Below are 18,698 nucleotides of genomic sequence, written 5' to 3' on the forward strand. Positions count from 1 at the left end.
AAAGATGGGAATAGTAAATAAAATTATATTTGACATAAGAATGAATGAAATGTAAAATGTTTTGTTAACAGTCGCGGTGTGCGTAACTAGGCAACCACGTTCTCGTTCACGTTGCATGACGTCATCGAAGTATGTCCCAGAACGTGCATACTCTTTTGCTACACACTCAAAAGTACATATTTTAGGTCGTAGTATAAGTAGGCGAATTGGGTCTTAGGCTATAATGCTATAACCACCACTTCCGCATTTGACCATGTGATATTCCGGTGTGGTGGAATATCACATGGTCCACACTGGAAAAAAAGGATAGTGCGAGAGGCGACATTTCTTTTCCGGGACGCACAGTTATTTAAAATCGGAATTTCTCTGAAATGAAAAATCTTTGGAGACTTTTGAGATATTGTAAGTACACAACTGGAGGAAATATATCACACTGTGCAAGTTATTTTCGGAATAATTGTAATTTTATTAAAAAAAAATTACATATTGGAGCTTTAAGTGTGTGCTGCAACCAGATTTCACAATCGTTTAGGAATTTAAAAGTCCTGTAATGTGTCGTCCTGTCACAAATATACATAAATATAATTGAGAGATTATACAAGCAGAATCATGGAAGAAAATAGAAACACAAGACCAGGCCATAAGGTGATGACCATTAATAAACAGCCAACATCCCATGGTCACATTTACTTATTTTATTTTTTTTGCCACAAGAAATGTGTCTTAAATTACATAATATTTTTAACTTGAATAAAATCAGTAATTTAGTTTTAGTTTTCCATTTGTTTTTTCAATGTGTGGCCACAAAGAAAATGATGCTTCTGAAACAAACCATGGACTCATGTTTCACATAGCTTTGGGCAGATGCATTTTATGCTAATTTTATTTGTGTGAGCGCAGTGGATTGGCTGCAGGTGCTCAGTGCTCTCTTCTAAGGTCATATATGCAAATCACTGTCTGACTGCACAAGATATGACTGGTGAAGATCTGATAATGTTTCCAAACTCACCACAGTTGCAACTAATCAAAAATCAACTAGCCGGTCAAGCAATGGATTCTACAAACAACCAAGACTCTTAAACAGACCTCTATCCACCAAAGCCTGATGCAATCCGGGGCATTGGATACGGGCCGCATGGTTAAGGTGAGGTGTGTACACAGGGATATAGTGTAATACCCCTTAAAAGCCATCACTATTAAATTTAGGGGACATAACCATTGTGTGGAGGTGGCAGTTAGCCCGCGCCTCCGGCATCCGTTAATTTTGGGAACGAATTGGCCAGCTTTTGAACAATTATTGGTATGTTTGACAGCGGATGCCTCTGGGAAAAAGAAAAGGCGGGGAAGGGGGGCGAGCGCTCATGTTGGAGAGGCTGTTCCTGGACCCAGCGGAACTGTTTCAGAGGAACTGAGCGGCTTGGCGAGACTAAACCTCTCCAGTCGTGATGACTTTACCCCTCAAACATGCATTTGAACAGGTCCGTTCCATCGATGGGCAGATCCTCCAACCTGACCGCGCGCTCTCCTATCCTTATTTTGCCATTATTAAAGACAGGTTGTATCGAGTGACCCAAGACACTCAGACAAAGGAAGATACAACCCAATTGATATTACCACGGAGTACCACATTGTAATCTGATGGCGGGGCATCTAGGGATGACAGCTACGTTAAATCGTCTAATGACCCGATTCTTTTGGCCGGGCATTCACGAGAACTCGTGGCCTAAAGATTGTATCTCGTGGCCTCAAGATAGTATCTCGTGGCCTCAAGATTGTATCTCGTTGCCTCAAGATAGTAACTCGTGGCCTCAACATAGTAACTCGTGGCCTCAAGATAGTAACTTGTGGCCTCAAGATAGTAACTCGTGGCCTCAAGATAGTAACTTGTGGCCTCAAGATAGTAACTCGTTGCCTCAAGATAGTAACTCGTGGTCTCAAGATAGTAACTCGTGGTCTCAAGATAGAAACTCCTGGCCTCAAGATAGAAACTCGTGGCCTCAAGATAGTAACTTGTGGCCTCAAGATAGTAACTCGTGGCCTCAAGATAGTAACTTGTGGCCTCAAGATAGTAACTCGTTGCCTCAAGATAGTATCTCGTGGCCTCAAGATAGAAACTCCTGGCCTCAAGATAGAAACTCGTGGCCTCAAGATAGTATCTCTTGGCCTCAAGATAGTATCTCTTGGCCTCAAGATAGTAAAGTGTCTGACACATGGACCCTTTGTTATTAAACTGGACCCTGTAGTGCAATACATCACATTCTGTGCAATATTCTCTGTTTTAATATTCAGTGTGCAATATAGTTTGCTGCAGTTCTGCTTCTATTTATTTACTAGTACTGTAAATCTTGTAGGCTGCATATCCATAGTCCTTTATAATTCTTCTTCATATTTTATAGTCTATATTTATACTTTTTACATGTATATACTTGTTTATTTACCAACTTCTATTATTATTTATATTCCTTTAAATGTCTTGATGTGCACATCAATTGTGACACAAGAATTGTCCCCCGGGTTATCAATAGCATCAATAAAGATCAATAAAGTATTTCTGATTCTGATTTTAAGTTAGCCTATAGTGGAGTGTGCAGACTGGTTCATTAATTATTGAAGTGTTTCACATTTGGGTAGTTTTGAATGTAAGAAAAGCATGTGTCCGTGTAGCCTACGAAAAACATCAGCAGAGGGCGCTCGAGTTCGAGGTCTACACTCAATACAGTCTGCAGTCTGTGAGTTAGGGATAACTGTCAGCTCAGTCCCTCTGCAACTTCGTACTACTGATCACCGTTTTACAAAAGGATTAATAGTTTGGAGTGAAGCATACGTACAATTGTTAAGTGACAAGGTTTTATGGAGTTATAGTATGCAACATATACGGAAGATGATTGAGTTATAGGCTAATGTTACCGCTACAGCTACCGCGATCTCTTACCTGATTCAACCAGATAGCAAAATATGTCTGGAAACGACACCTCCGGCCATTTGGTTGGGTCATTGACCCAGTTTTAATTAAATAAGAGCAATCATAACCTATTGCAGTTAATTTTGCAATGTACCGTTGCCGGTCTGCAGGCGTCAGTGACTCGCAATAAGACATTTTTGTCATTCAAATACACACGATGTTCGCTGTGTTTTCCCCCACGCCGACCACGGCCCCAACTATGACTAGATGCCGACTGTATCTATGCTTCTTCAAGTCACGCCTGCCTATCCAGAGACGGTTCACGTCACGTCTGCCGATCCAGAGACGGTTCTGACCAGTGTCTGCGCCGGTGTATGTTCCTGTTCCTGAGCCGGTGTCTGTTCCTGAGCTGGTGTCTGAGCAAGTCTCTGTTCCTGTTTCTGAGCCGGTGTCTGTTCCCGAGCCGGAGTCTGTTCCTGTTCCTGAGCCGGTGTCTGTTCCCGAGCCGGAGTCTGTTCCTGTTCCTGAGCCGGTGTCTGTTCCCGAGCCGGAGTCTGTTCCTGTTCCTGAGCCGGTGTCTGTTCCCGAGCCGGAGTCTGTTCCTGTTCCTGAGCCGGTGTCTGAGCAAGTCTCTATTCCTGTTTCTGAGCCGGTGTCTGTTCCCGAGCTGGTGTCTGAGCAAGTCTCTGTTCCTGTTTCTGAGCCGGTGTCTGTTCCCGAGCCGGAGTCTGTTCCTGTTCCTGAGCCGGTGTCTGTTCCCGAGCCGGAGTCTGTTCCTGTTCCTGAGCCGGTGTCTGTTCCCGAGCCGGAGTCTGTTCCTGTTCCTGAGCCGGTGTCTGTTCCCGTTCCTGAGCCGGTGTCTGTTCCCGAGCCGGAGTCTGTTCCTGTTCCTGAGCCGGTGTCTGAGCAAGTCTCTATTCCTGTTTCTGAGCCGGTGTCTGTTCCTGTGCCATGGCCGTCCAAAGGGTTGTCTCCGCCCTGGTCGTCTCCGCCATGGCCGCCCGATGGCGCCAGGCGGCGTCCCCTTTGAGGGGGGTTAATGTCAGGGTTCTGTCACCTGTTTGGTTTATATCTGGTTTGTTGACAGAACTCTGACATTCCCGGTTTGTCATGTTTGTTGTGAGCACATGGCTTGTGATGTGTTTCCTTGTGCCATGTCCTCTCCTGTCAATTGTCTAGCCCCTCCCATCTTGTTACCTGATTATTGATTAATTTGCCACCTGCCTTTGTTCGTTACCTTCTTTTATTTGCTATTCCCTTCCTATTTAGTCTCCCTGTGTTTGCAGTCCTGTTCTGGTTCGTTGTTCTATGTTCCCTTGTGTTTCCAGTTATACCAGATGCCTGTCAATGTTTTCTCCTATGGGGTGTTTTTTGTTGTAGTTTTGATTACTTATTAAATATTCCTACACTTGAATATTTCCCACACATGAATCCTCACTTCACTATTTTTAGCATTCCGTGACAGAAATAAAACTTAATTTTTTTATTAAAATCAAATCAAATTAAATGAAAATCATCATTGAGCCACTTTTAACACTTAAAACATGTTTATTAGTGTTATGAAATCCAAGAACTCTAATTGATACTATCTTTTTAATATGGCAAGTTCAATATACAATCATTGTTCTATTCTGTCGAACAACTTCATCAACTTCGTTTGGTTCAATCCATCTCTAACTCTCTGAATCCACATAAAAGCGCAATGTGACACTGCCTCCTACTGGCTGAATGTACAGTTTCAGGATGAGCTCAATGAGTCCTTTATCCAGATTTACTGATGAAAAGACACTATGATGATTCAGGAGCAGTTTGTTCTTTAGCGTGTTTCTTCTGGTGGGTCTGAAAACTACCTAAATAAGCAAATCTCTCGTCGCAGATGGAGCAGCGGTAAGGCTTCTCTCCTGTATGAACTCGCTCATGAGTCTTCAGGACGTCTAACCGAGCAAACGTCTTGTCACACTGAGAACACTTGAACGGTCTTTCTCCTGTATGAATCCGCTGGTGATTTTTTAAGGTACACTGTTTAGCAAAACTCTTCCCACAAACGCCACAGTGATACGGTCTTTCTCCAGTGTGAACTCTCAGATGAAGTCCAAGATTAGCCGAGCTAAAGAAGCTCTTCCCGCAGTAGGAGCACAGGTACGGTTTCTCTCCGGTGTGAGTCCTCTCATGGCAAATAAAATAAAATTTGTGACGGAATCTTTTATCGCAGTGTGAACACTGATATGGTTTCTCCTCAGAGTGTATTTTCTGGTGTGAATTTAGACAGCTTGAGTTTGTGAAGGTTTTCCCACATTCACTGCACTGGTACGGCCTCTCGTTGGTGTGAACGCGCACATGCTTCTTCAAATTGGATCCATACATGTATCTTCTATCGCAGTGAGGACACTTGTGCGGCCTTTCACCCGTGTGGATTCGCTTGTGAACAAGAAGAGATTGTTTGGTGCTGAAATACTTGTCACACTCACTGCAGTGGAAAGTCTTTTCGCCAGTGTGTGTCTTCATATGAACTGTCATATTAGATGGAGTGGTGAAAAAATCCTTCCCGCACTGTTCACAGTGAAACTCCTTCTTCAAGCTGTGCTCTTTTGAATGAAGCCTCTTCTCTTCTAAGGTAGGAAAGCTGATGTTGCATCTCTTGCAGGAGAAGCTTTTCTCTTCTGTGTGTGTTCTCTCATGTCTCGCTAAATTTCTCTGTGAGCTCAATGTTTTCCCACAGGTGACGCAGGAGAAACTCTTGACCTTCAGCTGCTCTTTTGATGTCGAGGTTGTTTCTTCATCAGTAGATGAACCGCCATTCACATCTGAAAAGAAAAAAAGGTATTAAAATGTCTAACTTTAAATGAACACAAATAGATTTAATGAATCATGCACTTACCATCATGGAATTCTATAATATCTGTCTATATTTCTAGAGCATAAAAATTAAAGATAAATGTGAAATTGTGATGCAGCTCATGATACAGTGTTTGCAACACATTGGTTCACAGTAACTAATGTCTGCACCTGCTGATTTAGGAGCACAACTCAGGTTCTCAGATCATTATCTAGTCTCGTGTAAACTTCATTTAGCCAAGGCTGCAAAGCCGACTCCGTGCTTCAAATATGTTAGACCTATCACTTCTGCCACTAAAGATTGCTTTATTAATAATCTTCCTGATCAGTTTCATCATCTTAGCATCCCGGATAGCTTAGAAGAACTTGATATTGCAACAGAAACTTTTAACTCTCTCTTTTCCAGCACTTTAGACACAGTTGCTCCGTTGCGCTTAAAGAAGATTAAAGAAAATAGTCCAACGCCGTGGTACAACGAGCACACTCGGGCACTTAAGAGAGCAGCCAGAAAAATGGAGCACAACTGGAAGAAAACAAAACTAGAGGTATTTCGCATTTCATGGAAGGAGAGCTTAATTACTTACAGAGAGGCTTTAAAAGCTGCTAGATCTGCTTATTTTTCAACCCTATTAGAAGAAAATAAACATAATCCTAGGTATTTATTTGAAACAGTGGCTAAACTAACGAAAAATAAAGCTTCAAACACAGAGGTTTCCCAGCAGCACAGCAGTAATGACTTTATGAACTTCTTCACTTATAAGCAGGGCTCTGAACCGGTTCAAGGAACGAAAACGAAAACCAGAAACGAACGAAATTTTAACAGGAACAAAAACGAAAACGAAAACAAAATCAATTTTAATCGTTCTGAACAGAAACGTTTATTTAAAATGACTATTAACCGGTTAATAACGTTATTTTATCGTTCTCTTTAATATTTTAATTTGCCATTGACCAATCATGAATTTAGTAGTTCAGCATGTGACGTTGACGCATTAAGCGTGCGTGAAATGCCCGTACAGCAGTCATCGGCAGACAATCTCTTCGGCATATTCAAGAGAAGCACACCTTAAGAGGAGTGAGTGTACTTTTAAGTACTGGGCAAGTGTTGCTCTCTCTAACCCAGATTTGTACAAACTTGCTATGAATGTAATTGCACTACTGGTAACGCAAGTCAGCGTAAAGTGCGCATTTTCATGCCTCAAGTAGGCTACATTCTTTCCTCACTGAGGTCTTCAATGAATGCACAGGTATTGGAGGACATTATTTTCGTACGTTTAAACAAGCAGTATGGACTTTAAGCTCAAATAGTTTATGGATTTCGTATAAGTACTAGCAACTATCGCACATTTTTTGTAGTCTTTCAGGTAGCCAAAAACAGGACAGCCAGGTCAATGTTTTCTAAATAGACTTTTAATGCTTTGTATTAAAAATAGTAGAAAATGTGTTGTAGTTTTACAATGTTATTGCATTAAATGATCATGCTTTATTAGCAGACTGAAATTGGTTATGTGATGCAAGGATGTGCTGCGCAGTGTTTGCTTTGAAATTAGCAGTTGACGGTGCATTAAAAGAGCAATGATCGTCCAGTTTATATATTTTTTATTCATGTTATTTCTAAAACAATTCGTGTTGCAAAAAAAAAAATATATATATATGTATATATATGTACAAATAATTGTATCACTCTTCTGAAAAGAATTAGGCAGTGCCAATTTCGATTGTCTAACGGTCCAGTAAAACAGGTCAATATTTTTCCAGTTGTTTATGCTTTGTAATTAATGCAGTTATTTCTGTAATGGTTTTAACAGTGTTATGAAATAAATGTTCAAGTTTAATTATCATGTGTTATCTATTTTGAGTGAAAAAATCTTATTTATACATATTTTTTTAAAGTATAGGCTAAATTAAAATAACGTTATTAACCGGTATTTTATCTAATCAAACCGGTTTCGGAACGGTAATGTTTAACGAGGAACGCAAAAACGGAAACGTTAAAATATCGATTCTGCTCGGAGTGAACCGATTGAATTTTTTTTTCGTTTTTAAGCCCTGCTTATAAGATTGACAATATAAGGGAGAAGATTATAACTATGCAACCGTCTACTACAGTATCGCATCAGGCAGTGCATTGTAGTCTCCCTGAGGAAAAATTTGATTCATTCGTTGCTGTAGGAGAGGAAGAATTTACTAAACTCGTTAAATCATCTAAATCGACAAAATGTACTGTATGTTAGACCCTATACCGACTAAGCTACTGAAAGAAATACTTCCAGAGGTCATAGATCCTCTTCTTAATATCATTAATTCATCTTTGTCTCTAGTATACGTACCAAAAAACTTTAAGCTGGCTATGATTGAACCGCTTGTTAAAAAACCGCAACTTGATCCTACAGAATTAGTCAATTACAGGCCGATCTCGAATCTTTTCTGTCAAAGATATTAGAAAAGGCAGTATCCTCACAACTGTGTTCCTTTTTAGCAAGAAGTTATATCTGTGAGGATTTCCAGTCCGGATTTAGACCGTACCATAGTACCGAGACAGCTCTCATTAGAGTCACAAATGATTTGCTCTTATCATCCGATCGTGGTTGTGTCTCGCTATTAGTGTTACTCGATCTTAGTGCTGCGTTTGACACCATTGACCACAACGTTCTTTTAAATAGACTAGAAAACTATGTTGGCATTAGTGGAATTGCACTAGCATGGTTGAAATCATACTTATCTGACCGTTATCTGTTTGTAGCAGTAAATGAAGAGATGTCTCATCGATCACAAGTTCAGTATGGCGTACCACAAGGCTCAGTACTAGGACCGCTGCTGTTCACTCTGTACATGTTACCATTAGGAGATATCATTAGGAAACATGGCATTAGATTTCACTGTTATGCCGACGATACTCAGCTGTATATTTCTTCAAAACCTAACGAAGCTTACCAATTCACTAAATTAACAGAATGCATAGGTGATATAAAAAATTGGATGACTCGTAATTTCCTACTTCTAAATTCTGAAAAAAAAGAGTTTCTAATTATTGGACAAAAAACTTCTTCATGTAATAACCTAGAATACTGTCTAACACTCGATGGCTGCTCTATAGTCTTTGTCGTCAGTTAGGAACCTGGGTGTGCTCTTTGATACCAATCTTTCATTTGAAAGTCACGTGTCTAGTATCTATAAAACCGCATTTTTCCATCTTAAAAATATATCTAAATTACGCCATATGCTCTCATTGACAAATGCGGAACAATTAGTTCATGCGTTCATGACCTCAAGGTTAGGGCTGGGCGATATATCGCACGATATTTTGTTATGCGCATCTCGTCAGTAAAGCCGGTTCCTTGATTAGTAGTAAATCGCCATCACCTGCTTTCAGATGGAGCGGCATTTACTACACAGCAAAAACTCCAGTGTTAAATTAACACTCAAGAGTGTTAAAGTTAATGAGATAATTAAGTGATTAATTTAGTGATGCTTGAGCATTATTGAAGACACCTGATGTTAACAAGCAGAATCACTGAAGGAGAAAATCACAAATTGTAAGTCACTGATATGGCGATCAATATTTGCTTTAGTTGGGCTCTTGATCTTTATACATTCACTTTAAGTTTTGTTTGTCTGCTGTTATTGATTTATAACAGTCAAATGAACAAAGAAAAGTGTGATCTGATAGTGTTGGTTATGTTTTGACATAATCATGCTGTGATCTGAAAAATTAAACTTATTGAGATAGTTTGGTCTACCTTGTTAGCAGCAGCTTTGTGATTTAATAGCATATGATTATCAGTATTTTTCTTTTAACCCATTATATTTAATAAACATTGCTCTGATCAAAATACTTTCAATTTTTTTATTTTTTTTTTAAACACAGACATCAATAATCAGCCTGTGAATCTCAACAATGGTGACAATAATAAAGCATGTTGCAGTGGCTGCCACCAATCACAACTCATTAATGGCTCCCATCATGCATTGCGGTATGAATAAATTATGATCTGAATTGTCTATGTAATTTACTTTTTGTAATTGAATATTCTACTCGTCACCATTGTTGAGATGCATATGGGTGGGAGACATGACATGCAATTCTACCCGTCCATGATGTCATAACCTAATAAAAATGGGTATTTGTTAAAAATATATATCTTCATGTTGTTCCTCTGACAAGATATTATTACAGCATACCATAGCTGTAGTTGTTGTATAAAGACCTCTACTTCAAATTTTTATCTAAACATCAAAATTGTCATGTGGTGTGACTGTCCGGGATATGTGTGACCTTACTAATATGACAATATATATCAGCAAAGTATAAATAATTGATAGATTTACAGTTTAAGTAACAGAATTAGGCCATTTCAACAGACACAGAAAGTGTTGATGTCTGTGTATGATTTTAAAGCAAGTTCTGGCCAAATACATTTTGTCCGTAAAATGGGCGTCATATGGTGTGACACTGCAATCTATATTTTGAACGGGCAATAATTTGGACATCATTATGATGAAGAGGTCCACACTCAACCAGGAAGTTGCAGTGCCATCTCTGGAGTGGTTTGCAAGGTCAAGAGTTGAGTTCTGGCTTTTTAATTTTTAATTAAAAAGCTCTGTATCTGATATGCTCACTAGTGGTCAGTGTTTTGTGTCTTATGGTGTGACATTATTTACATAAAAATGAAACACTTTTATATGAATTTTACTTATTAATTCTTAAAAATCATTCCTGCCATGTGGCAATTTACATGCTAAGTATAAGCTAGCTGTTTTTAGTTAACCAAGAGATTATCTTAACTGAACAAAACGTCATATGGTGTGACACTGTATCATATGGTGTGACTGTTTTTCTAAGTCACACCATATGATATATTTGTCACACAATATTACATGCACCTTTTTTAATGATAAATAAATAACTATTCAAAACATATTCAATGATAATAGTGAATGTTTAATAGTGAACATTAAATTACCTATACAATTAATGTATTTCTTTTAAATTTTATACTTAATTTAATGTTCTTGAAGTGAGATGGTGTTTGATTTACTCATACACTCACCTAAAGGATTATTAGGAACACCATACTAATACTGTGTTTGACCCCCTTTCGCCTTCAGAACTGCCTTAATTCTACGTTGCATTGATTCAACAAGGTGCTGAAAGCATTCTTTAGAAATGTTGGCCCATATTGATAGGATAGCATCTTGCAGTTGATGGAGATTTGTGGGATGCACATCCAGGGCACGAAGCTCCCGTTACACCACATCCCAAAGATGCTCTATTGGGTTGAGATCTGGTGACTGTGGGGGCCATTTTAGTACAGTGAACTCATTGTCATGTTCAAGAAACCAATTTGAAATGATTTGAGCTTTGTGACATGGTGCATTATCCTGCTGGAAGTAGCCATCAGAGGATGGGTACATGGTGGTCATAAAGGGATGGACATGGTCAGAAACAATGCTCAGGTAGGCCGTGGCATTTAAACGATGCCCAATTGGCACTAAGGGGCCTAAAGTGTGCCAAGAAAACATCCCCCACACCATTACACCACCACCACCAGCCTGCACAGTGGTAACAAGGCATGATGGATCCATGTTCTCATTCAGTTTACGCCAAATTCTGACTCTACCATCTGAATGTCTCAACAGAAATCGAGACTCATCAGACCAGGCAACATTTTTCCAGTCTTCAACTGTCCAATTTTGATGAGCTTGTGCAAATTGTAGCCTCTTTTTCCTATTTGTAGTGGAGATGAGTGGTACCCGGAGGGGTCTTCTGCTGTTGTAGCCCATCCGCCTCAAGGTTGTGCGTGTTGTGGCTTCACAAATGCTTTGCTGCATACCTCGGTTGTAACGAGTAGTTATTTCAGTCAAAGTTGCTCTTCTATCAGCTTGAATCAGTCGGCCCATTATCCTCTGACCTCTAGCATCAACAAGGCATTTTCGCCCACAGGACTGCTGCATACTGGATGTTTTTCCCTTTTCACACCATTCTTTGTAAACCCTAGAAATGGTTGTGCGTGAAAATCCCAGTAACTGAGCAGATTGTGAAATACTCAGACTGGCCCGTCTGGCACCAACAACCATGCCACGCTCAAAATTGCTTAAATCACCTTTCTTTCCCATTCTGACATTCAGTTTGGAGTTCAGGAGATTGTCTTGACCAGGAACACACCCCTAAATGCATTGAAGCAACTGCCATGTGATTGGTTGATTAGATAATTGCATTAATGAGAAATTAAACAGGTGTTCCTAATAATCCTTTAGGTGAGTGTATTTATGAGTTTCTTATCGTTTTGAAAGTTTTAAAACAATGTTAGTATGTTTTTTGATTAATGTTAACTGAATTGAATTAACTGAATGTTGAATGCAAATAAAATACAGTTTTTTGCATTGACAAATTGTGGAGTGGTGCAGTTAATCATATAGCGTGACACTATATAATTTGGTGTGACATTCAGAATTGTGCCAGTAAAAATACTTTCTTAATTATAAATCATAAAAAAGTCAAGGGAACACAAGAGAAATAGTATCAGCAAGAGTCACAAGCATTTTCATAGATTTATAACCGGATTTAACATAATTAATCTAAAATATCTGGAAAGGCTGAGGAGAGATGACTTACTTTGCATGATGGTTTAGAAAAACAATACAAAATCTAATGAATCTGCACAAAAGAAATGTTAAATCTTAAGATAGTAATGAAAACAATTAATGTTGAAGTTAGTTACTTAGGGAGAGTATATCCCATTTTCATTTTATATAGAATAACTTTTATGTCACACCATATGACAATTTTAGGCACGAATGCAACAAATTGGTGAATAAATCCAATTTCAAATACAAAATCTAAAAGACCACATATATTGTGGGAAATGCAAGAGTCAGTACAACACAACTCAATATTTTTTTTGCCTAATATTTGAAGTAAAAAATAAAAACTTTTTTCAGGCTTATATGTCTCCCACCCATATACTGATTTTTTATGTCTGTGTGTTGCTAAAAAGAAAGATTTCTTTTAAGTAATCCTTTATATTACATCTTAAATTCTGGATATTTATGCAGAATCAAAGTTATTCTGTGGTCAACAACATACATTTCAGTCAGAAATAAGCAAATAAGCAGTTCAGTGATCAAGTTCAAATGATGAATGTAATAATATAACATCACCATCAGATCACTTTATTCTTTGTTCATCTGGCAGTTATAACTCAGATACAACAGCCAAACAAAATCTAAAGTACACATAAAGGGTCAAGAGTCCAACTAAAGCAACTACCCATCATAATAATGGTAACTTACAATTTGTGATTTTCTCCTTCAGTGATTCTGCTTGTTAACATCAGGTATCTTCAATAATGATCAATCATCACTAAATTAATCACTTAATTATCTCATTAACTTCAACACTCTTGAGTGTTCATATACACTCCCAGGAGTGTTAATTTAACACTAGAGTTTTTGCTGTGTACAAAGAGCCGTAGTTAACTGACAAGCTGAGCCATATCGCATTAATTATCGCTGGCGATACGTCCATGATATTAATTAGTTAACTACGGCTCTTTGTAGTAAATGCCTCTCCATCTGAAAGCAGGTGATGGCGATTTACTACTAATCAAGGAACCGGCTTTACTGACGAGATGCGCATAACAATATCGCGATTTAAATCGCCCAGCCCTAGCCAGAATGATGATGATGATCATGAGATGTTCTGAACAAATCTTCCCCCCTCATTCGGCGAGAAGCGGAAAGGTTGAATTAATCTTCTGGTCTGTTTCATTGACTGATGAGATGCGCATAACAATATCGTGCGATATATCGCCCAGCCCTACTCAAGGCTAGATTATTGTAATGCTCTACTGAGTGGTTGCCCTGCACGCTTAATAAACAAACTACAGCTGGTTCAAAACGCAGCAGCTCCAGTTCTTACCAGAACCAGGAAGTATGACCATATTAGCCCGGTTCTGTCAACACTGCACTGGCTCCCTATTAAACATCGCATCAATTTTAAAATATTGCTGATCACTTACAAAGCACTAAATGGTTTAGCTCCGCAGTACTTGAGCGAGCTCTTAACGCATTATAGTCCGTCACGTCTATTGCGATCTCAAAATTTCGGCCAGTTGATAATACCTAGAATATCAAAATCGACTGCTGGTGGTAGATCCTTCTCCTATTTAGCACCAAAACTTTGGAACAGTCTTCCTACCATTGTCCGGGAAGCAGACACACTCTGTCAGTTCAAAGCTAGACTAAAAACACATCTCTTTGACCTAGCGTTCACATAATACATTATAGACGTCTATAATTCAATGTTAGTCCAGCCAGTCCTGTACTCGGGTCTCAGTGTTTGAATAGATATGCTGAGTGGATAAGGGTGGGCAATGCTCTCAGTCTAAAACCAGTTCCTAAACCTTTCGGTTTTCGGTTCCTGCCCCTAAATGTATATAAACTGTAAGAGAACATTCACGTCAGACTTGGTGACTGCAGCTGCCGACGGCTCGTGTTCTCAATAAAGAAAACAGTGTTTTCTGCTGAAGAAACAACCAAGTCTCCTGGTCTTTCGATTCTAAGTTCAAAACAGTATCTACCCCGAATTGATAAAATAAAATAAAATTATGAATCAAAACTACAAGGAAACATCAGTACTTTGTTTAGGCTTGGTTTGTAGGGAATTACAAACCTGCGCACATATATTCAAACGCACATAACTATAGAACCAATTCTTAATGCGCATGTGAACGCCATCAGCGTTTCTCACAGGATCGCGTTTAAAGTCTGTGTAGAGAGAATGGTGTCGTCTTGGCGGCCCCTAATTTAATAACAAATGATCGTTGCGACGGAAGCGAATCAATCAAAACTAACTTTAGCTAGAAAATAACTTTATTTGAAGAATCGCTATAAAGCCAAAACAATCTTACCTTAAATGATACGTTTATCTCTGTAAAGCTGCTTTGAAACAATCTACATTGTTAAAAGCGCTATATAAATGAAGATGACTTGACTTGACAACTAAATGTTTACACACATTCTGACTATGATTTACTATAACACAAGATCATAACTGGAAGATACATACCTGAAGGAATAAAATCATCATTGTCGTCATTTCGATTATTGTCATCCTCATTTTCTTCATCCTCAACATCATTTCCTTCATCTTCATCATCCTCATTCTGAATATCCTCCTCCTCCTCCTCCTCATGGCTCTGTTGTTGTTCCTCTGCTGTGGTTTCTTCTCCTCGTCTCTCTATCAGGTTCCTGCAGTCCTCCAGTTTGACGGAGCACATCTTCATCTGCTGTTCTCCAGCGTTACAGTCAGAGGTTTGATCAGCGGATCCATGATCCTGAGCGTCAGTATAACACAGTAAAGTGAGGCTGAGCTCTGAGTCCTGTGTGTCTCTGGATCTCCAGACTGAATCCTGAGCTTCTGTCCCATCAGTCACACACACTGAAACCTTCTCCAGATCCTGACAAACACATCGTAGATCAACACAAATAAACAACAACCTGTTGATATTAGCCTCATTACTGAGGCATAAGAAGTGAGAAGCTAACACAACTGTGGTTTGATTGAGCTGAAGGATGAAATGATGAGCTGCTCAAACCTCTCTGTTGGGGTTGTCTCCTCTTTCTCTCAGCTTTGCCTCCAGTGACGCCACCTCTTTCTTCAGCTGACAGATTTCAGAGATGAAATCCTCAATATCCAGCATGGACAGATCCGTTCCTACTGATTTACAGCAGATCACATCCATCTGCGCCGTCATGGTCAACATCTGAAGACAAACACATCATCATTATTACAAGACACATTTATCCACATTTATATCAATCTAAGTTGTAATGTGGACTTTTTATCATTTATCACACATTTATCTACATTTTATGCATTTTCTGTAAAGCTGCTTTGAAACGATGTGTATTGTGATTGTGAAAAGCGATATACAAGTAAATGTGAATTGATAATGAACTTACACTGATTTAAACTCAAAATGACTAATGATAATAAAGGAGTAAGAAAATTATTGCAATTTCTGATAATATTAATACACAGGTAGATATTAATTACAGATATAAAATAAATATATGTTTAGGCGTGTTTATGTTTAAATTCACTATTGTAAATATATCATTACAACACATTACCAATATCTAAAACTTAAATTTAGCTGCTGGATTTAAACACAGATTTCAGAAATTTAACATGATAATGTGACACTTGTACTCGTTTCTAAGCATCATTTAGTGTCCAGCATTGAAAATTGATTGAAAATCAAAATTAGAAAATTAAACAACGTGTTAACTTTGGTTTTATTACAAATATCACAGTTAAAACACAGCTACCGTAGTAAGCAATGGTAAATGTGTGTTTACAACTACAATTATACTATTATTTATTATTAATACCCAGGCTAAACTATGGTTACTGTGGTAAAATCATGGCTAATTCGTTTTTTTTTAAATGATAAATGTGAATAAGTAGTTAATTTAAAGCTCATTAAAACACTACAGACAGAAAATCAACAATCACACACACAGTTAAAACCAACACACCTCAGTCTGAGCGCCAGGCTTCCTCTTCTTCAGTGGTTTTACCGGCGGACTGAAGAGCGTCACAGCGACTCCTACAGGTTTCAGGAAGAAACGCTAGTCAGTAGATATATCGTGTCTACAGCAAACTTTCTCCATCTTTTTCTATATCAAAAACAAGCTTGAATTCCTGTGGTGCAGCTACAAACGTGAATCATGTTTATGTTTTCTCTATGGTTAAAGTTAAATTGATGTCCATGATGTAAGTAATTTATTTTTGTAGTTGATGTGTCATGTTCACGGCACCACTTGATTTCCTAACGTTTCCGTATCGTGTATTATTGCATTTCTGTGTCTGAATCAGTTCAGCTCTGTAACATTAACTGTTGTAAATAACGGCTCTTTATTGCCCTGATGTGGTACTGTCATGTTTCTAGTATTACTGCTAAAAGAAGCTAGCTGAGACTTGTGTTTACACGGAATAATATGCCAAATAAATAAAACTAGGCCATATCAGACACTGATCAGCACATTAAGCTGTCAGAAAAAGAAAAAAAAGTTTTTCCATCCAGAGCATTAATTTCTTTACAGCAAATATCCTACCTGACATGGTGGCACAAATGCTCTGGGAAAACACATGACATTGATAAACATTATCAATTAATAATAAATTAATAACATTGTGTGAAAGGAAAACCATGTCTCTTTCTTGATTAAATAATATTTAACATCCCAATGAAAACCATCCAACAATGGAAAAAAGGTGCAATTGCCTTACAATCATCCTTGAGCCACTTTCAACACTTAACACATGTTTATCAGCGTTATGAAATCCAGGAACTCATAGATACTATTTTGAGGCTTTTTAATAGGTCAAGTTCAACCAATCTCTCAAGTTTAAGATACGATCATTGTTCTATTCTGTCCAACACAACTTCATTTACAGAGTTTGGTTCAATCCATCTCTACTCTCTCAATCCACAAGCTCAATGTGACACTGCCTCCTACTGGCAGAAAGAGCTCAATGTACAGTTTCAGGATGAGCTCAATGAGTCTTATCCAGATTTACTGATGAAAAGACATTATGGGGCGGTTTCCTGGAGAGAGATAAAGCCTTGTCTTCAGATTAACAGAAATCTGATTTATCTGTCATGGTTTTAAATAGTCCTAGACTTACGCCGCCTTCACACTGGCAGTTGAAATCAGCTCCGTAATACGCAATACGCCCCAGCGGACGTCGTACACAACGGTGAAAAGCGTCGGAAGCGAGTAGAACAAAAATGGCGGAGAGATTAACGGTTGATTTTGTCAGTGTCAGAATGTACAATTCTGTATGATCTCTCTGTTGAGGGGGTTATAGAGACAGGCTGCTGCGTGGAGGAAAGTTCCCCAGGACGTTGACATGTCAGGTCGGCTAAATGTGATATAGTGGTATATAGGGCTTTTAACTGTATTAACTGCCCTAATAACGTTAGAAAATCATGAAAATAAAAAAATGACATGACAACTTATCGTTATAAAATCATTATTTATTTTATTAAAAGTTAAGAATTCAGGTTTGTTTATCAGTACCATAGCAACGCTTAACTTCCGCTGTAATTGTCGGATAGGAACCGTCCGTAGCCTTTCGCAAGAGTTCAAGTTTTTGAACGCATCTGGATGACTTACGGACACGATTTTTTTTCGCACCGCACTCGTTCGCACCCGCTTCGGACCCATTCGCATGCGGTCTGCGAATCTCCATAGGAAATGAATGACTTCCGGTCGTTTCGCTGCCGTATCGGAGCTGATTTCAACTGCCAGTGTGAAGGCGGCGTTAGTCTAAACCAGAGTTTAAGATCCCCCACAACCAAATTGAGGCTTAAATTAAACCTACCAAAAGGCAGATTAATGTTGTGTTCCAAAGAAGACTCATGTATTACTTGGATACACACACACACACACACACACACACACACACACACATATATATATATATATATATATATATATATATATATATACACACTAAACATAAATTCAAAGCTTATACACAGGATGAGATCAGTGAATCAGACAGTACAGGATGATCACGGTATTATCACAACAGCCAACAACACCTTGGCTTTTTCTTGCCATAACAAATGTGTTTTATACAGCAGAGAAAAACTAATGATAAAAAGACAAAAGACCAACTAAAGCAAACACTGATCTCTATAACGGTAACTTCAAACCAAACATTTTCAAATAAACATCTCAATAACTTCTGTAGATGTATGAAATGTCAGTTTGACTCTTGACTTTTTATATCAGTTTGTGGTCTTTGTAACAGTGATAACTAAAACACATTTGTTTTGCAAAGAAAGCAGGAAGTGATGATGATCAGGTGATATAGTTTTCAGCGTCATAAAGTAGAATGAAGCACTTATCTTATCCCTGACAAAACAAATGTTATTTATTA

The 18,698-nt window shown here is 38.5% G+C and overlaps 2 protein-coding genes across 2 annotated transcripts in view; one reads left to right on the plus strand and one right to left on the minus strand.

Annotated features, from left to right (window-relative positions):
- The window catches only part of LOC311077578 (B-cell receptor CD22-like), a gene marked incomplete at its 5' end in the record, with an annotated part of 296,388 nt that overhangs the window by 185,092 nt on the left and 92,598 nt on the right, over positions 1-18,698 (plus strand). The gene's annotated exons all lie outside the window — the stretch shown is intronic.
- On the minus strand, positions 561-16,868 carry LOC311069313 (uncharacterized protein; the record flags this gene model as incomplete). The annotated part of the gene is made up of 5 exons (XM_084092371.1): positions 561-5,706; positions 14,808-15,198; positions 15,337-15,504; positions 16,283-16,353; positions 16,862-16,868. The coding sequence occupies 5 exons, from the start codon at positions 16,866-16,868 to the stop codon at positions 4,691-4,693; spliced, it is 1,653 nt and encodes a 550-aa protein (XP_083948497.1). The 3' UTR covers positions 561-4,690.

The sequence above is a fragment of the Abramis brama genome (assembly GCF_963993115.1).
Source record: "Abramis brama genome assembly, chromosome: 2".
Classification (NCBI taxonomy): domain Eukaryota; kingdom Metazoa; phylum Chordata; class Actinopteri; order Cypriniformes; family Leuciscidae; genus Abramis; species Abramis brama.